This window comes from Typopeltis vanoorti, chromosome 10 (assembly GCF_054136105.1).
Source record: "Typopeltis vanoorti isolate ZY-2024b chromosome 10, IOZ_Tvanoo_1.0, whole genome shotgun sequence".
NCBI classification, from domain to species: Eukaryota; Metazoa; Arthropoda; class Arachnida; order Uropygi; family Thelyphonidae; genus Typopeltis; species Typopeltis vanoorti.
The window spans coordinates 95,775,454-95,797,420 of NC_143558.1; the positions used below are offsets into that span (position 1 = coordinate 95,775,454).

At 34.2% G+C, this 21,967-nt stretch overlaps 1 protein-coding gene across 2 annotated transcripts in view; it reads right to left on the reverse strand.

Annotated features, from left to right (window-relative positions):
* Positions 1-21,967, reverse strand: part of Sym (symplekin scaffold protein) — a 649,809-nt gene that overhangs the window by 119,148 nt on the left and 508,694 nt on the right. For both annotated transcript variants that reach the window (XM_090398863.1, XM_090398864.1), the window contains one exon: positions 20,053-20,153. In XM_090398863.1, coding sequence (XP_090254989.1) covers positions 20,053-20,153 — 101 coding nt within the window. The remainder of the gene's footprint in view (positions 1-20,052; positions 20,154-21,967) is intronic.

A 21,967-nucleotide genomic window follows, 5' to 3' on the forward strand; every position in this document is an offset into this window, starting at 1 on the left:
ATTAGCCGAACAATTAAGTCAACATCCAAAGGAGGAGAAAGAAAATGAAGAAGGTCCTCTGAGAGATATAAAAATGGCTGATTTACAGCATATCCTTGAAAGCATAGAGGCACGAACTGATGAACTCTGCGAAATGGACTACGATTGGGAACAGAGTGTGAACGTAAAAAGGAGTGTAATTGCATCTATTCGACTTTATACAGAACTCCTTAAAGAAAGAAAAAGAAAATCTAGGCAGTTAACACTGGATACTTTTTTAAAAAAAAATGCAGGTGATCCGAAACCAGGAACGTCAACACAGAAATATGTAATATCTTTTCGAAGTTTCATATTTTTTGTATGTTATTTTGTTTTGTTTTTGTTATTAATCATTTTATTTTAACAAATATATATGTATGTATTATCAAAGCTTTAAATATAATAATGTTACACATACTTCATGTGTATATTTTTTGACTGAGCAGAACATAACTTTGTACCTCCCATTAAAATTGGGTTCGTTTTACACCCATTTTTTCAGGAACAGAAGTGAGGCGTAAACCGAGGGCTGCCTGTACTGCATATCAGCATTCCCAATTACCCTACCTATCTTTGCATCATCAGCAAACAATTGTATATTGCTGTCAAATCTTTACCAATATCATTAATGTACAGATTGAATAACAGTGGACCATGGACTGATTTTTACGGCACACCGCTAGTTAACCTTAAATCTTGCAGACTCACATCCCTTGTATACAAATTTTTGATATCTGTCAGTTAACCATCCTCTTATCCACACTAATATTTTATAATCCAAACCCATATTCTCCAATTTATGCAACAGTCTACCATGCTGTATTCTGTCAAAAGTCTTAGCAAAATTCAAAAGTATCATGGTGTATCCATTCCCCCTTGTCTAGTTCAATTATAACATTATAGAATGTGAGCAAGATGCTAAAACATGACCTTGCCTTAGTAAACCCATACCGTTCATTGCAAAGTAGAGATTCACTACCAACCCATTTCTGAATGTGAGTCTTAACCAATTTTTCCAAAATCTTCACCACTCCTGAGATACTGATTGGTCAGTAGTTGGATATGTCGATTTTTGCACCACCCTTGCGCAATGGGATTACCATACATTCCTTCCATGCCTGTGGAATCTTCTTTGTTTTGAGACTCAAATTATATAGCCTGGTCAAAGGAATAGCCAGTTCAGCTGAACACTCTTTTAGCAACCGTGCTGATATCCCACCAGTCCTATTGCTGAATTGTTATTCAGTTTGTGCAACAGCTCTAATAGCTCCTCTTCATACACCTAAGCGTCTTCATTCAGTGAAGAGGTAGCACTGAACTCAATGTTGCATACACCTATTAAAATGAATATACAGTGGTGCCTCGTAGTTCAAACACTCTTAGCTTCGAACGTTCCAGAGTTCAAATGCTTGAGAACGCAAGAAATTTGATTCACAGTTCGAACAGCATTTCTAAGTTTGAACTATAGTCCAGGAACTCAGGGTCAAATAGCATTAGACAGTTTCAGCACACCATTGGGCATGCTTCTCCCCCAACTAATTTCCCTCACTCACTTTCCCGTGCCTGTCTCAGTCTGCTGTGCATTGTCCCTTACTTTACACAGCCTAGTCATTGCACGATACGTTTGTGTAGAGAATTTTTAACTGTTTTTGGGATTTTTTTTTATTGCCCATAGCATCCAAGAACGTAGAAAGAACAAAACCTAAAAGAAAAGTTGTAGTATCGACAAGTGAGATGAAAAAAGAAACCGTGTACCACTTTCGTGTTTCATTACATGTTTTGACGGATCTGGCGACGGTGTTTAAAATATCAAAGTGAACAATAAGTAGCATTCTTAAGAAGGAAGAAGCAAATTCGGCTTTATGTCGAGGGCCAACACGAAAGCATGGGTTACCAGAGAGTTTTCCACTGAGTGGATTTATCAAGAATTTGCTCCCACTGTAAAAGCTCATCTTACTGAAAAAAAATCTACCATTAATAACATTGACCTCCAGGAGATCACATGTTATTGAAGAGATGGAAAAACTCCTTTTAGTGTGGATAAACAAGAAGCGATTACGTGGTGACATTATTACTGAGAGAATTATTTGTGAGAAAGCCAAATATATGCATGGTGAACTTAAGAAACGCACACCTGAGACCAGTACTGAAAATGGGGAGTTTAAAGGAAGTAGAGGCTGGTTCGATAAATTCAAAAAACGAACTGGGATCCATAGTGTTGTCATGCAAGAGGCTGCGAGTGCCGACGTAGAAGAAGTGGACAAATTTGCAAAAATCTTTAAGGAGTACGTGGATAGTGAGAGATTTTATCTCAACAGGTTTTTAATTGCAATGAAACAGGTCTTTTTTGGGAAAAAAATGCCCAAAAGGACCTATATCACAAAAGAAGAAAAGACGGCACCGGGATATATACCTATGAAAGATAGAATTAGTTTGCTGCTTTGTGGTAATGCTAGTGGAGACTGTAAGATAAAGCCTAGCCTTTGCTCGTTTACCATTCTGAAAATTAATGCATTTTTAAAAAGAACAATGTCATAAAGAGCAAATTCGGTGTTATGCGGAGGGTCAACACGAAAGCATGGGTTACCGGAGAGTTTTTCACTAAGTGGATTTATCAAGCATTTGCTCCCACTGTAAAAGCTCATCATACTGAAAAAAAATCTACCATTAAAATCTCTTCTAGTGATGGACAATGCTCCTGCTCATCCCCCAAATTTAGAGGAGGATTTAGTTGGTGAATTCAGTTTCATCAAGATAAAGTTTCTGCTGCCCAATACCACTTCTATCATATAACCCATGGACCAGCAAGTGATTTCAAACTTCAAAAAACTGTATATTAAAGCTATGTTTCAAAAGTGGTATGAAATAACCAATGTCACAGTACTGACTCTTAAAGAATTTTGGAAAGAGCATTACAACATTCTTCCCTGCTTAAGGATCGTAAGGCATGGAAAGAAGTTTCTATTAAAACAATGATTTCTGCTTGGAAAAACTCTGGTCAGATTGTATTTCAGTCAGTGAAGTAGTAATCTGTGAAGAAGAGTCTGTTGTAAATGAAATTGTGTCTGGGTAAAGCTATGGGATTAGAGGTGAGTGATGAGGATGTAGAGGAGTTAATAGATGATAGTTAAACTGAACTCAGCACAGAAGACTTCAACATCTTCATGATCAACAACAAAAAGAAGTGGAAAAAGAAATTTTTATGGAAGAGAAGGACGCCAAACGATGCATTTCCAATGCTGACCTTCAAGAATTGTTCTCTGTTTGGGTTACGACACAAGCTATTGTGGAAAAACGGCACCCTAATAAGACAGTAGTGACCAGGAATATCAACTTATTCGATGACAACATGATGGGTTTTTTAAAAATATTAAAGAAAATCGTCAGCGCTGAACAACGTTAGATAGATTCTTCTCTGCCGAAAAAAGAGAACATGAATCAGCATTCTCAATTCCAGCTAAGAAGCAGACTCTCAGGGGACCCTGTAACCCCTAGAGAGCGCGTCCCCTGGGTGGCGGATAGGGGACCCCACCATGTGTGTGTGTGTACATGCGCGTGCATGTGTGTATATATATATATATATGGTGGGGTGGTCCGAATATACTGAATAAGGACTCGTGGACCAACAGGACCATAAGGGGCAATCATCTTGATTGTAAGGGAAGTGGCACTCCCATGGACCCCTAGCTGGATCTATCCTCTCCTTCTTCTACTTTGAGGAAGACCCGCTTACTTTAATCTTTCCTATAAGGCCTTATCAGCCAACTCTTCTTACTTTATGACCCTTGTGCTATTAGAGTACTCGAGGGCCATGGGGTCTTTTCATTTCTGGCCTTACAACTATGTCCTCTCTATAAACCTTACTATATTTCTTCTATAATCTACCCTTTCCCCTTCAATATACCCTATTCCTCCTATGAGTTTAAATTCGGAAGAAGGCGAGTTCAGAAGCCTTAAGGTAGCAGCCCTACCACTGAACTATTCCATCGTCAGGCTAGTCCCCTGACATGGAGAACATAACCATACTTGTAAGCTGACAGAAAAAGATAATCGGATTGAATCTATGGGAAACGACCCTGGAATGGAAAAGGGAAAACGAAAATGGAAACGACAAAATATAATACACATAGCAAACTGGAATGTAAGAGGAATAGCATATAAAGAAATAGAATTAGACCAGTTATTAAATGAAAGAAACTTTAAAATAGCAGTAATCACTGAAACAAAAAAGAAATTAAAAGGAACTATGAGAACTGAAAATTTTAATGTGATATACAGTGGAGTCGACAGAGACCAAAGAGCACAAGCAGGAGTCATGATTTGGATTCATAACTCCCTTTCAAAACAGTTAAAACATTATAAATTATGGAATGAAAGAATAATAGAAGCTAGAAGGAAAATAGATAGAGGCTATTTAACAATAATTGGTTTATATGCCCCAGAAGAAGGAAGAGAACGGGATAATATTGATTTTTATAATCAGCTACAAAACATATATAATAAAATAAATAAAAATGATTACATAATTTTAGCAGGAAACTTAAATGCAAGAATTGGAAACACGAAAATTAATAATAATATAGGAATACATGGAGAACACACTCTAAACAGAAATGGTAAAAAATTGATTGACTTTGTAGTTTATAATAACCTAAAAATAATGAATTCCTTCTATAAACATAAAGACATACATAAATATACTTGGGCAGCAAGAGGATGGAAATCAATATTAAATTACTTCATATTAAATGAAAAGACATCAAAATTTTCACTAGATGTTAGAGTTCACAGAGGATATGAAATAAGCAGTGACCACTTCCTTGTTAAAATAAAATTAAGATTACCACCTAAATGGCTACAAGTAACAAGAACAGAAAGAAAAATTGAAACATTTGTTTAGAAAACTAGACTATTGAATGACACAAATGTACAATGGCTATATGAACAAAGAATTAACCAGTATCTAGATAAAATAAAACAAAATGAAGAAATAGAAATAGAATGGCTTAATATAAAAACGATACTAAATGCAGCAGCAAATGAAAGCTTAGGAAAGACCAAAAAATTCAATAAAAGAAAAAAAACTGAAGATCTGGGATGATACAATCAAAGAAATAATCAAAAAGAAAAAAGAAGCCTATCACAAATGGTTAAGCAGTAAAAGATTAGAAGATGAAATAGAATATAAAAGAATAAGAGCCATAGCTAAAAGAGAAGTCAGAAAAAGACATAGAGAATCATGGAATAAATTTGTTTCTAATTTAGAACATGATTTATATAAAATAAGACCAATGTATATAAGATTTTGAAACACCTAAATGCAGATACCAAAGAAAACATAAAATTAAACACTGAATTGAAATTAGAAGAATTTCTAAATTACTACACAGAACTGTGGACAGACAAATATTTTAAAAAAGACAACTGGCAAACAATTAATGAAAATGAAAAGGAAATAACTGAAGAAGAATTAGAAATCAGCCTGAAAGAAACAAGAAACGGAAAATCACCTGGAGAAGATAAGCTAGGTTCAGAACTATATAAATACGCAGGAACAAGATTCAAAGGAAGACTCTTATTATTTTTAAATAAAATTTACTCAACTGGTATCCCCCCAATAGAATGGAAAAAAGCAATTGTGATTCCTATCTTTAAGAAAGGTAATAGAGATGACCCTAAAAACTATAGAGGTATCAGTATACTAAATTCATGTTACAAAATATACAGCAGAATCTTAAATAACAAACTAATGAAATATTCTGAAAACTTTATTCTAGAGGTACAAAATGGATTTAGAAAAGGACGATCATGTATAGACCCAGCCTTCTGCCTAAAATTAATAGTAGAGAAAAGAAGAGAATATAATTCAGAAACACATATTGCATTTATTGACTTTGAAAAAGCATTTGACAAAGTTAAAAGAAACATATTATTTAACATATTAAAAGAAAGACAAATACCAAATAATATCCTAAAAGCTGTCACAAGTATATATGAAAATAATCAAATACAAATAAGATTAAATCATGAGCTATCATATACAAGAGAGATAAACCAAGGGGTCCGACAGGGATGTCCCCTCTCAGCAACTCTTTTTAATATCTACCTAAATGAAATAATAATAAAATGGAGTAAAAATTTACATCAAGGAATTAAACTTTCACCTACAGTTAACTTAAACACTCTCCTCTTTGCAGACGACCAAATAATAATTACAAATTCTGAAGATAACTTACAGAAAGCTATTTTAAATCTAAATGAGATATCCAAAGATTATGGTATGATAATATCAACGGAAAAATCAAAAACTATGGCCTTTAAAGGACAAGATCCAGCAAGAACTAAAATCGTATTAGATAACAAGATCTTAGAACAGGTGAATTCATGTAACTACCTAGGATGTATGATCACTTATGAAAATGAAAAAGATATAAACATAAAAATTGCAAAATATTTAAAAATAACAGGAGTAATTAACTCTATATTTAAACCAAACCTAGTTCAAAAACAAACATGGCTAAAAGTATACAATACATTAGCCCTACCGGTCTTAATGTATGGAAGCGAAATCTGGACAATAAAACAAAAAGACAAACAAAGATTAACAACAGCAGAAATGAAGTTTATGAGAAAAATTGCAAAGTATACCCTATTTGATCACAAAAGAAACAAAGATATTATGAAAGAATTAAACCAAGAACCAGTAAATGAAAAAATTAAAAAATATAAACATAGATGGATGGAACACGTTCAAAGAATGAAAACAGAAAGATTACCAAAACAAGCCTTAAAGTACACGCCATTAGGAAAAAGAAAACCAGGACGTCCTCTTAAACGATCCAACGATGACTTCTAAGGCTGGAACAGGCCATACTAGGCCTAAATCCTTGATACGTATGATGATGAGCTAAGAAGCAGAAAGAAGACACTTAACAAAGGGAGCATTACTTTCGTGTTTGTGATTTTTATATTAAAAAAATATTCTTCACTGTTATTTTTATGCTGTAATAATTAAAATTAATAAAATAAATATAAGATTATTTTGTTTAATTTTTTCTAAGTTAATAACAGTGAAAAACCTAAAATAGATAAAATTAAAAAAAAAAAGTATTGAAATTTTTTTTGGATATGGGAATGGATTATTTCACTTTCCATTATTTCTTATGTAAAATCTTGATTCGGACAATTCATAGTTCAAACGGGTTTCTGGAACGAATTAAATACGAACTTCGAGGCACCACTGTAATTTAATTTAAGGAGGGAAAGTTATATATGATGGGAGCAGATAACTTTCCTAAATGCTTAGCAATTTTGTTAAGTGGGAGTGTCTATATTTCAACTATAAAGTATTTTGGGGAGTGGGAGGGAATATTAGATTTGTGAATTTTGGGAGTTTAACATGAAAGGACTGTAGCTTGCAATGTTTTCTTCGGGAGAAACTTTCTTTTATTTCTTCTCTTCCTCCCCTTTCCCCCCCAATAATTTAAAGGCATCTTTTTTAAGTTAGTGGGACCGTCATCTATAATCTGGAGTAGAAAAATTCTGCTTTTTCTTTTTGGTTGTTGTTGTACTTTCATTTATAATGACAAAAGCATTACCTTTATAAGTTTTAGTTGAAAAAATGAAATGAAAAAAAAAAAAAAATGAATACAATTTAAAGTGAAGTTAATAATAAGGGATTATTTTATAAATGTTGTTTGTTAAACGTGTCTCTTTTTGTATGTCATAAGCAAGATGTTTTAATGTGTAATTTTTATTTTTTAGCTACCTGAAATCTTTCATACGTATAAAATAAACTTATTTAGACCTTAGAGTTTAATTATAATTTGTATGAACTGCCAAGTTCTGAAATGTTGTTTGTAACTAGCAAATGTTGTTTAAAAAAAAATCATTACGTTGTCAATTACAAGAGAGGAAAAAGTCACTGTATACTATTAAAAATAATCAAGTGAACTTATCTCAATGTGAAAACTTTATGAGATACGGATATCTTACAATTATAATATTTTCATAATGAAATTATAATTAAATAACTTTCATACACTGTGACTAGTAATGGCGGCACATAATGGTGAAATGATGGAAAATTGTTCTACTGTATTTCATGCAGAGTATGAAAAGAAAATGGATGCTGCTAAGCATTCAGCTGTTTGGAAAAAAAGAAAAAATAGCAGAAGCAAGAGTGTGGAGTTCCTGTTGGTTGGCTGATTCAAGGTTTACTGCTGTGAGGACAGCTAAGGTTATACTGTGCCCAAACAAAGATGAAGTTTTTCAATTATGAAAATGAATAAAAATTAGAAGAGAAGTTAGAAATGGAATAACATTTATAAAGAGATAAGAGAAATTTATTTTAGTTATTAATCCATATTGGATTTATTCAGTAAGTAATTTAATCATTAGTATAAAGGAACTTTATGCCTTTCCAGTTGAGATAGAAAATTTTTTTGTTTTGTTTAGGATGATTCTATCTGGAAAATGAAACTGTTGATATGTTTTTTGTAATTTGTTCAGTAAAGCTTGTTACTTATAGAAAGTGAATCAAATTATCAAAGTATCTTGGATAAAAATAAGATATGCTTTCTTTAGTGTTCCGTGATTTCGGATGCAAGAACTTGACTGACTTGTGTTATTATATATGAAGCAATTAAAGTGTTGCCAGAAGCAAAAAAAACTAATCGTCAATAAGTTTTGTCCACAAAGAATAACTGTCAGCTAGTGATAACTGAAGGGAAGCTGCAGTGTAGATAAGGTGTTTTTCATGTTGTCTAGAGTTGTGATCTATACTGGCATTGGCATAGTTAAGTTAAAGTGAGCTTATGTTGTATAAATCAATGTCTTTTGAGAAATTATTATAAAGGTGCATCAAGACTCGATCATTAACGGATTTAATGAGTTAGTGGGCTAATTCAGAAGATAAAACTTATAGACGATGTCCTGGGTTACAAATCTGTGTGCAAGTTTAGTTTGGTATTTTCTTTTTTATTTTAATAGTTTAGGAATTAGATGTTTCACTCAGAGTTAAGGGAATAATTTACTAATTTACATTTATATGCATATGAGAAGGGGAAAAAAAGTTTTTGGTATGGAGGAATATTTCTGTGTGGGGAGTGGGAGTGATATGGAAGGGTATTTATCCTACATAACATTAGGATTGTTACACAGACATCTGTATTAAAATCTAGATACCCCACATAATGATCTAATTGTATACTTTTTAATGCAAATGTTTCATTTTGATATTTACACTGTTGGCAATAGCCAACATGTATAGATCTCATTTTACATAGAAAGAAAAACTTCACAAACAAGCAGATTGAACTGAAATGGATTCCTGCCTCACCCTCCGCTGGCCAATTTCAATGTAGATCATTCAGAGAATATTTAGAAGCACTCAGACAGCTATATTTAGACATATAATTCAGATGAGCAATACAGATGACGTGTGTGCATGTGTGTGCCATTTGGTGAATGGACAAGACACATTACACTCATTTTTAATGTTGAAAGTTTTTTCATTTGGTTATTCTACAAATTAAAGATGCCAAGAAATTATATTCTTGGTTTAATCCTTTATCCAAGTCTAAGCAAACGAAGTTTGCACGTGAAATATATTCACAAGTGGGCTACTATTATATAGAGGCTAATTATTACTTCACATAAATTGCCTTGGTATTCCACAATGCAAAGTCCCCACCCCCCATTTCGGACACATATAAGGCTATGCATGTACAAACTTTGTTTGCTTACACTTGGATAAAGGATTAAACCAAGAATATAATTTCTTGGAATCTTTAATCCTTTTTTAATGAGTATAACAGAACAAGAATGAAATAACTGACTACTCTATCTTAACACACTAGTTATTATTAGCAATTATATGAGCACTCCACAAGTCATACTCATTGCAGGAGACCTACACTATCCATTAACACAATAACTATCATACATTTGCTCAACCACACTCTGAGACAACTTCCAAGTGTGACCCCCTTGTTTTCCCCTACTGCTTCCCATGTATTGAAAAATTTCTTATCTTATAGAATCCCTTTAGTGACTAATAAGTGTCTCTAACATATTCACTCTTCTCTGCTTATCAGCCAAACACTGCAACCCATTCATCCTCAATCTATCCTCTTAAGAACATTCTACAGAACGGTCACCAACTTGGTCACTTGTCTCAGAATCATCTACACCACCTCCTGATCCCCAAGAAACATAAGTGATCAAATCTGTGCACATTAGTCAACATGTGGCCGAATCAAAGCCTTATAAAGAGGTCAATGTTTTTGAACATCCCAGTAATCCTCTGAGCTAGTTTCCCAACTCTTGCAATATATCCCCTGAATTTCAAATCTCTATCCACCATCACCTCCAGATCTCCATCCCTAGCCTCAAGAATTTCCGGTAAACTAACACCACCGTATGATATGAAATATCTAATCTTTTTATCCTGAAGTGCATTATATAACATTTTACAACATTAAATTGACAACCATTGTCCTTTGCCCGCACTGCCAATTTATTTAAATCATTCCATAAGATATCTACATCACCTTTATCAACTACTGCCTCCTCTAGTTTTGCATCATTGGCAAATAACTGAATATCATCCCCTCAAATCTTCCATCATATCATTAATGTACAAATCGAAGAAGCAGTCCTAGTACAGAGTTCTGGGGCACTCCACTAGTCACCCTCATTCACCTTGATTCTACTCCACTATACACCATCCCTGATGTTTGTCTATCAACCACCATACCATACATTCCTTTGCTCTAAATTACGTAATAGTTTTACATGTGGTATTTTGTCAAATGCCTTTGCAAAGTCCAGCAGTATAATGGTGTAGCCATTTCTTTTATGCAATTCTGCTGTCACCTTATTATAAAATGTAAATAAATTACTGAGGCAGGACCTACCTTTTACAAAGCCATGCTGCCCCCTATAGTGAATCATATTCCTATCCACTCATTTCTGAATTTAACTATTAACCAACTTTTCCAATACTTTAACCACAACTCCAGAGATGCTAATGGTCTGTAAATTGTTACTTCTGTCTTGGAGACAACTTTATGCAATGGAACTATCTTATCCTCTTGGAACATTGCCAGAGCTGGGACTTAGATTAAACAACTTCATCAGAGACACTGCCAGTTCACTTGCACATTTTTGTAGCACAAGAGTTGACATACTGTCCAGGACCACTGCTGTATTAACATAGATATTTTGCAATATACCTCCAGTGAGTACATCAGTCTCTGTCACTTAGGTAAATGCAAATTCATCACCTGGATGATATACCCTTGCAAAGTGATCACTATTTCTTCTGCTTCTGTCACTTTCTTACCATCAGCACCGAGTCAAGTTATCTTTCCATAATCATTCTTTCCCTTACTTGCTATGTAGCAAAAAAACTCCTTTGGATTTACTTTGGACTGCATAGATAATTTTCTCTCTGATTTAGCCTTACTCACCTTACTAGTTACCTTTCTTGCTTGTGCTTTATACTGCTCATGAGCATGCTGATCACCTTGTTGTTTATATTCCTTCCATAATGCTTTATATTGCTAGTCATAGCAATATAAATTGCTATGACTTAATCCCTATTCGGTTTATTCTGCTGACCCTAGGTATGCACCCTGATATTGCCTCACTCACACAATCCTTGCCACGGCACTGCTCCAAATTGCATCCTAAGTCTCTTATTCACCAGCTTTGTAGTTCTGTATAAACCCTCACTTGACAGGCATTTCAACATGTCGAACAACCTGTCAGGACAAAACTGCATGGTCACTTTTCCCTGATCAGAGGTAGAGTTGCTACTGTAATTATCGATAGATCTTCTGATTCTATTACCAGATCCAACACTCTCAAATCCCTAGTCCTTTCCAACACTTGCTGTTTCAGATAATTATCCCTTAGTAAGTGGATAATTTATTTCCATTTTACCATTTCCTCCTTCCAATCTATATCCCCATGATCATTACTTGGCCTGCACTCATTGTGTTAATCTTCCAATGCACATCATCCACATCTTTTTCTGGATCCCCAGGCCTACAGTAGCAACCAACAGTATATTCTTCTGTCTTATTGGTCTCTATTTCACATCAGACAGCCTCAAATGAACTATTTATTTCAGATCAACAATCTTTCTTAACTTCTATTTTTGTTGGTCAAAGTTCTTCAGCTATCATTAATAATTGATGCCAATGATTTTTGGCCAAGTTAAGCTGACAAATGTCAAAAACTTCTCTCCTTTATTTCTGATACTTTGAGCACTGGTGTACATGTATTTCAACCATGAGCTTGGGCCCATGGTTACCCTTACATAATGTCATTACCTGCCCATTCAGATTTAAAATCTGGGAAACTGCAACCAGCTCTTCACAATCATTCCTGCACTTGTACTCATCTATCCCAGGGGTGGCTAGACACATGGTTGATTGCTTCTCCACTAATATCTCTAGTTTCTCTGGTTTTGCACTTCTAAACTTTCAATGAACAACACTTTCTCCAAGCATCTAACTCCAAAACCATTCAAGTGCAGTCCATCAGGCATATTCAGGTCTTTTTGTCCATCAAATTCACTCCACACATCTATAAAGTGCATACCATTTCTTCTAGACAATCCTCTCATTGATAATGAAGGCCTGGCTGGCTGAGTGGTTAGCGTATCTGCTCTCCAGCCAAAAGGCTGCGGGTTCGAATCCTGCCCCGAGCATGGATGTTGTGATTGTCTCTGGAAAAACTGGTGGTGGTTGGCGTTGGTGTAGTTGCGGTCAGTTGGTGGATTGAGTGATGGAGACAGACTTGTAGAGCAGATGCTCTCCCTTGATAAGTCTTTGGCATATTGACACCTCCCTTGGAGGTATCAAATAATAATAATAATAAAATAATAATAATCATGGCCTTCCTCTCAATTCTGTCCTATAATACTGAGGAAGCAGACTCACAATCTTTACTTTATTACTCTTTATTTTTGCTTCTTCCAACAACTTTTTCATATTCCCTCTACTTGCATATTTCTCACCTTTCAAATCATTTGTGTCTGCCAAAACAATTAACTCATTCACGCTTTTCTTCTGCAAACTCACAGCTTCACTAACATATTTTATCTTTGCACCTGGTAAACATGCTTTCTTCACTTTCTCCTTAAGTATATACCTCTTGTCATCAAATCCCCATACAATACTTTCTCTTTTCTACTGGTCTTTCATATTTTATGCTTTCTCCGTTCACTCTTCCATCCTGCAGTACCATATTTCTCACTTTTCAAATCATTAGTGTCTGCAAAAACAATTAACTTGTTCACTTCTTTCATCTACAAACTTAAATCTTCAGTAAAGTCCTTTATCTTTGCACCTGGAAAACATTTTTTTTATCACTTTCTCTTTAAGTATACCACTTATCAAATCCCCATACAATACTATTTCTTTTCTCCCAGTTTCTTACACTTTTATGCTTTTTCCATTCACTCTTTCTTTCATTCTCTGTCCTACTGTACTACAGGCCAATCATTTCTCCAGTCGCCCAAGCACATGTTTTGTCCTGTGAAAGAGTCCGTGTAAGCATGCAATTTGTCTTTGTGCTGGCATTTCATCATCCCCATTATTAATTTCATCCACTTCCTTCAAATTCTGATTAATATTTTGTGCACTATCATTCACTGCTTCCACTACATTCTCCACAGCACTTTGACAATCCTGCCTTATATTCATTATATCAATCATTCATTCTTAGACTCTTGACATAATTGGCATTTCTTATACTTTCTTATGAACCATATCCGGCAGATATTCTCTCTCTCTCTCTCATACCACAAACCATTCACTCTTTGCGACAAATACAATAAACATATGCAACATCGCACTAAATCCAGCACAATGATATTCATTATCCTTTTCTATTTATAGAAAGCCAACACAGACTCAAAGATACATAAATGTATAATCATACCCTTATCAAGCTCAACAATATGGCATATTTAAAACACTGACTCCTAAAGCCAAGGCCATTTATTCTAAGAACACAGGCTCTTGCTACAGAATCCAACTTCAAGCATGTATGGATTGTGGCATTTACTTATCAGTGAAATCAAAGTTATGAATGGGGGGGGGGGGGACAACCTGTTGTTTTCAGAATATGGAAGTAAACAGTAATTGAGAAAATTTCTAGAAGAATGCTTTTCTTGTAAAATGCAGGATTAATTTTTATGTACTTGGAAAAGTATTGCTCCTACAAATTACCTCAATCACAAGTTACTTCTTTATCCTGAAAACAACAGATTTTCTCGACCCCCCCCCCCACCATAACTTTGATTTCAATGATAAGTGAACGCACGATCCAAACATGCTTGAAGTTGAATTCTGCAACAAGAAATACATTGTCAGAATGAACAGCCATAGCTTTATGAGTCAGTATACTTCCCATACTACACAAACATAAGCAAAAGAAAGCAGAATTTTTCTTTACCAGAAATACAACAATAAACACACACATAAAAGTTAAGCTTTATTGTAATAGAGATATCCCCTCCCTTTTTTTTTCCAACCTGCAGGCTTACGATTAATAGACTTTCTTCTTATTTCAGCATTAAGCATAGTTGCTTGTAGTGCAACCATCCCAACATCTTTGCCTTGGTTTTCCTATGCTTCTCTTCACTTTGGTATTCAGTTCTTTACCCATCTTTTGTTTAACATTGTAATGGTTTCTACATTTCTTAATACTTTCACCAAAGTAATTTCATTCAGTTATTTATTTTGTGTAGTTCCTCCATGTGTTTCTGCTGAAATTGGTACTAAGAATAATAATATCTTCATAGATTTTTTTGTTATTTTTGTATATCTTACAAACATGCTTGATTATTTTCCTTTTTATTACTAATTTACATCTTACGAGTTCTCTAGCAAATGCTCTTTTGTTAACTTCATATTTTTCTTTTCTGCTACATTATTTAATATTTAGTAACCATATCTTTATAATTTAGAAATCTGTAGCAATCTTAAATCACCTACATGTTCTGCAGCTAAGATTCATCAGCATATACAAGTATTCTCAAATTTTGATTTTAGATATGCATTCCATATTTTTTTATTTGGTTTATTCCTTTTATTATATCATGCATCACTGAGTTAAATAAAGCAGGACTTAATGAGTCATTTTGTTTAATACTTTTGGTTATTTTAATTCTTTCAGGCTGTCCTTTTTTGTATTTATTACAGAACTGTTATCTAAGCTTATGTTTTTAACTACCGTATATGTCAGCGTATAAGACAACTCTCAAATACTACAGAAAATCCCTCGAAATCATGGGTCGTCTTATACGGCGAGTATAAAAAGGGAAGCTTAATTTCTTGGATGAACATTTAGATAGTTACAATACATCGTTATATAAGAAAATAGGCAGAACTTATAAACAAATCAGATTAATTTTTTGTTACATAAATTTATTTAAAATATTATAATAGATGTAAGTCTTAAACATAATTATTAACCTGTTAATTTTCATGTTAATTTTCTTTATCATCTGTTAAAAATAGTTCTTCAGATTCATTGTTTAAATGATCGTCACATGGATCCCAGTTTGAATCTGGTGAATGGATTTCGTTTTCAGTGTCCCATAACAGATTATCTTCTGTACCATCCACACTTTTTAAATGATTTTATTACAGTCTCTACTTTTACTTTATTCCATGCTTTGATCACAAAATTACACAACATATCAAGTGATGCAGCACGCATAGATCCACCGTTTGTAAATGATTTTTCACCAGTCAACATCCAATTATTCCACTCTTCTCGCATGCGATCTTTAAATGGTTTGTTCAAGCAGACGTCTAGTGGTTGCAATACAGAAGTTAAACCACCTGGTATAATAGCAATTTTTGTGTTATTTTTTTTTTCTAGAAGACTTTTAGCATTCTCAGTTAAATGACTACAAAACATATCACATACTAATAAACTGCATTTCTTCATTATACCCCCTGGTAGCGTGTTCCACATATTATTTATCCATAATTTCACACCTTTTCATCCATTCATCCTTTTTTATGAAAATGTACAAAAACATCTGAAGGAAATTTTATCTTAGGTTTAGTTTTACATTTGAAGATGATCATTAGTTTCAACTTCGTTCCATCAGCCAAACATGACAACACAATCGTAAACCTTGTTAATTTCGTAAACATTTAACATGACCTGCATTTTGTACTGTATTTTTTTTACTACCTTTAGACTATACTGTTTTATTGCTTATCATATCAAAGCTCATAGGAGTTTCATACATATTTCCAATATTTGACAATAGAAATGTATGTTCTCATCTCAACTGAATAATAAATTTATGGAAACTGGTAAGTTTGTGGTCGAGATCTGCTGGAAGTTTTTGAGCAATTTTCGTTCTTTTGTCGTATTACAGATTTTGTCTGTTCATAAAACGATTACACCATCCTGAAGTAGCTTGAAATTCTATGCTTTCATCCGGATCCAATCTTGACCATTTTAGTGCATATGCTCTAATCATATTTCTTGTAACAAGATAACCATTCTGCCTTGATCGAATACCCATTCTACAATGTGATTTTCCAGTTGCTGCCATAGGATGATCCCCAGTTCAAATCGCACATTTTTTCATTAGCAATTTTTTTAAAATATCTTCTTTCTTCCTCCATTCTTACCATCTTCTCAGTTATGTCAAACTTTCTAGCAGCAGTTCAGTTATTAGTTTGCTTTGCCATTTCAATTACCCTTATTTTAAATTGAGCTGAAAATAAAAAATGATGGTACAACATGACAAAATTTCATGCTGGCTGGGGCGTGGCCCGGTTAAACAAGGCCCCCGTTGTTTTCACCAGGGAACCAGGGCAAACAGCGAAAAGTCAGCTACTAGAACAAATCTGAAAACAAACCCCAACTCAACATCACCAGAGTTAAAGATCGGTACTATCAACATAAGAAGTCTGAATGGCAAAGAAATGGAGCTATCTGAGGAATTAGATAAGTACCAGATCGACATAATAGAGGTGACTGAAACAAAAAAGACAACAACTGGTGAGATCTTTCTGAGCAATAAATACAAAATGTTATATTCTGGCAATGACAATCAAGGTAAAGAAGGAGTAGCCATAGTATTCAACACAAATTACGAGGCTAATCTTCTTGAATGGCAGCCAGTCTCAAGTAGAGTAATGTGGGCAAATATGAGGATGGGGAACTGGACAATGAGACTTATTTGTGCCTATGGTCCCACAGAAGGTTCTACTAATGTAGAAGTGGAGGCATTTTTTGATGCTTTAGAAAAAGCAACTGACACAATGAAAAAGGAAAAGTTGGTCCTTGTTGGGGATCTAAATAGCAGAGTAGGAAATGATTGTGAGAAATACAAAAATGTTTTGGGAAAATTTGGAGAAAAGAGCAAAGCTAATAATAATGGCAAATATCTGTTGGATTTCTGCTCAGGACATGGACTGGTTATTACTAACACCATGTTCCAACATAAAAATGTGCACAAATTCACATGGAGAGAAGAGGCAAGGAATAAGAAAAGTCTCATTGACTATGTTATTGTTGATAGTGATGTTTTCTCCCTGGTGGAGGACACCAGAGTGTACAGAGGATTTGAAATTGGAAGTGATCACTATTTAGTCTTGAGCAGGATAAAATTGAATTTCATATTGAAAATAATAACATTTAAGAAAGTTTTAAAGCGAATAAAAGTTGAGCAGCTCTCAGATGTGAACTGTAGACTAAAATACACAAAGATTATTGAAAAAAAAAATGAAAGAGTTTGAGAACAGGAATCAAACCTTGGAGATTCAGTGGCAAACTCTGAAGAAAACATTGACTGATTCTGCCAGAGAGGCATGTGGTGAGGTTATCTGCAAGGATAAAAAAATCAGAACTCCCTGGTGGACACAGGAGGCAGTGAAGGAAAAGAAGAAAGCATATCAAAAGTTCCTGTCAAATAAGTCAGCTTGTGCTCTTAGAGAATACAGAGACAAATGCAAGAATGCTAAACAAAAGTCATGGGAGGAGTTTGGCAAGAATATAGAAAATAAATATCAAGAAGGTGGCAAAATATTCTGGAGGTTGTTGAAGAAGCTTAGGAATGGAGGAAAGAGTGCTGTAAAAGGAATTAGAGATGATAAAGGTGACATGAAAACAGGAGAAAAAGATATCCTTGAAGTATGGAGTAATTACTTTGAAAAACTGCTAAATGAAACAAGCAGTGATGACAGCACAGTGGTAAACAACACTGACCAGGCATGCAGTCAGGAATACATATCCATACTTGAAGTAGAAAAAGCCATCAAAGGCTTGAAATGTGGAAAGGCAGCAGGGGTAGATGATATTCAACCAGAAATGCTACTACTACAAGACTACTACTACAGAATTTGCTTTACGCATTCCACATTGTTTCCAATCGTACATCTTTTTTGAGCTCACTTTTAAAATATGCTCAACACATGAACAACATCCTGTTCTACAGTATTAATCCAATTATGACTGCTTTATTACTCTTTCTAATTTTGGATTACAGAATATTGGCATGGTGAAGAGAATTGCTGACTGACAGATATCAAAAAGTGGTAGACGGGTGATGTGAGTCGGCAAGATTTAAGGTAACCAGTGGTGTACCACAAGGATCAGTGCTTAGTCCACTGCTATTCAAGTTCATTAATAATATTGGGAAGGATTTGACAAGTGACATAAAGCTGTTTGCTGATGATACAAAGATAGGTAGGTAATCAGGAATGCAGCTAATATGCAGTAGTTGCAGAATAATTTGAAATAGGTTGGAATTGTGGACAAGAGAAAATAGATGTCAGTAAATGTGAAGTCATTCACTTTGGCATGATCAGATATCCAATGTTGTATTATATTAGTGGGATTATGCTAGAAAAAAATTGATGAGGCTAGGGATCTTGGAGTGTTAGTAGATAGGAAGTTGAAGTTTAGGGGCTATGTAGCAAAGACTGCAAATACAACTCAAAAGATAATTGCAATGATGAAACAAACGTTCACAGGTAAAGATAAAGATGTCATTTTGACTCGTATCTAGTAGAAAAAAATCAAGATACATAGAAATCATATATAAAGTTTATAAAATAAAATTATAAAATTGTAAAAATGAGCCTGCCTGTATACAATGCATACATTACTAGACATTACTTTAATAGGATTAAAATTGTTTCTATGAGTGGTGGTTTATAGGGATATTTTAACACACATAATTTAACTAATATCTTCTTCATTCAATTATTTAAATTTAATTTCTGATATGGCCTAACTAGAGCTTCAGCTTGGATGTGTTCCTTGCCAAAATACTAATTCTCTCTTCCTGCAACAATCAAAATCTTTCAACAAAGAACTGAAATTTTGCAGGGAATATTTGTATGATTCCAATTTTCATTTCTCTCCCAAGGAACTCTTGTTATGCAGTCCACATATCTAGAGAGTAGATGAATTTAAATGCAAAATGTTTGAAAGTAGTACCGAGCATTATATCTCTAAGATATGGATACGGTTCATCAATAATAATACAAGCAGCACCTACTGTTGCTATAAAAACATAACCCTCACATATGTCTCAAATAAACAGACTAATTATATTTATTATAATTTTACTTATCACAGTTTATAATGAACTGGAAACAATAAAAGGATTATCATAGATTGTAGAACCTGTTTAGCTCAGTGGAAGTGATGCTTGCACTCCAAGGTGCTTGACTGCACAGAAGAAGGTTTGGGTTGGGTTAAAATCTAGTCGCTGACTAGATTTTAACCCTGGTGATGAAGGTAGTTGTGCTTCGTTGTAGTTGATGGATTGAGTGGTGGTGAAAGAGCACTGAAGAGTAGGTGCCATCCCTCAAAGAGTCTTTGGACTCCATGGAGGTGTCACAATAATAATAATACAATTAAATCGTTTACTAATACATTTAGAGAGCAACTTATGATTTTCTACAGGTCAACAATGACATCTGTAAATAATACCAATGAAAAATAAATTTTAATGATAAGACTTGAACAATATACCTTTGTAAGCCCATTAAGAACAGGAATCAAAAATCTGACATCTGGTACCCTCTTATGGTATAAATCTCTAACACGAGCAACAAGCTCTGCTGAGGGAGGAGCTGCAAAAGAATTTTAATAAGACTTGGTACTTATAAAACAAATAACAAAAAATTCTCTTCATATTGATGCGATAAACTAAATTTTTAATGTAAGAGGGTGTTACCCTCTTACATTAAAAATGTAAGAGGGTAACACACATGCTGATAAAACTGAATGAAACATTCATTTTCTGCACAGAAAGTATATATCCCTATAAAATATAAAGGATAATTATTATCCAATGCCATTATTTCAAAATAACATTCTAATTAAAATCATGAATCATGGATTGAGTACTGACTGTAATTTTTTTTAAATGAATACAGCACATGAAGTGCTGACAGAAGAAGTGCAATTACTGCCATTGTGCATTCTAAGAGAAACCCAGAATAAAAGAAAACAATTCTAGTTACAATATCCTTGCCATGTAATAAATATAAATTACAGTATATCTTTTAAGCAAACAAAAGAATTCACTAATTACATATTTAAATATAACCCGCATTACAGTTCTTTTTGGGTTTCAAAAAACAGACTTACTACTCACAGTAAGAAGAATAAATGCAGAAGAGCAGTCATTAAAGAACAACAACAACAACAACAAAAAAAAAAAAAAAACCAACACAGTCACTTCCTCCCACAATTTGATATACAAGTATCCTTTGCTTAATGAGCTTTGGCTTAACACGGGATTTGATTAAAGCAGCAAAATTAATTGTGATAATCCCTTTATATACGCAGCAAGAGTTTTAATTAACATGCCTTTAAATTTACCACACAAAAACATGTAAGCCTCAAGGAGTGTTTCCTGGCCAAGAGAAAGAAAGTCATGAGCATGATGACATTTATGACATCATGCTCATGATGTCATTAACACACCTTGTCATCCAAATTCTCTTAATGATCTGAGTGAGAATGTGAAAGTTTTATTTTTTTTTTTTTGCCAAATACGACATCATTGCTACAACCCATGAACATGGGTGTCATTGCAACTTTCAAAGCCTGTTTTCTGAAAAAGACATTCTCAAAGGCAATTTTCCTGTTGTTTCTACAACAGGAAAATTGCTTAAATTCCTGAGTTCATCATGGAGTTTAGATTTTTCTATCCTTGCAAACAACTTTACTACATTCCTCCCTTGCTAAATCAGTGAATGCTTACTTCAGAGTATTTCCATTGAGTCTCCAAAGTTTAATTCTTGTTCGTGAATTCTGTGCTTCCTCAATAATGTTTTGCATGCTCAAGTCTACAGTTCAACTCTGAATCTGCTCACTTGCATATAAAAGTATCACAATATCCCCTTTGTTAAAATTTGTTGCTAACCTGTTGAAAGTTTATTTTTCACTTGGTTAGAGTATAATAAATTTTGTTTAATCCTTTATCCAAGTGTGAGCAAACAAAGTTTGCGCCTGAAAGTATCTTCAGGACTAGGGTAAGGTGGTACAACACCAGGGCAACTCGTTGCAAAGGTGGAGCAAGCTACCAACACTCCTGTCTCAGTATCTCCTATAATGCAAAACACATCTCCTTGCAGATATGTCTAATGTTATGCATTAAGGGAAGGGCCACTACCCAGACTAGTTTCGACCTTTATTGAAGTCTCTTCAGTGGGAGCCAGGCCCAAGCTGAGATACCAGGCAGAAGCATTCGCATGTCATCTCTACCTATAGGAGTTGCCAAATGGTGTGCCACCCTTTTTTAATAAATTACTCTGGATTTAGAGAAAGATGTTGAAAGTTTATTTTTCACTTGGTTAGAGTATAATAAATTTAGTTTAATCCTTTATCCAAGTGTGAGCAAACAAAGTTTGAGCCTGAAAGTATCTTCAGGACTGAG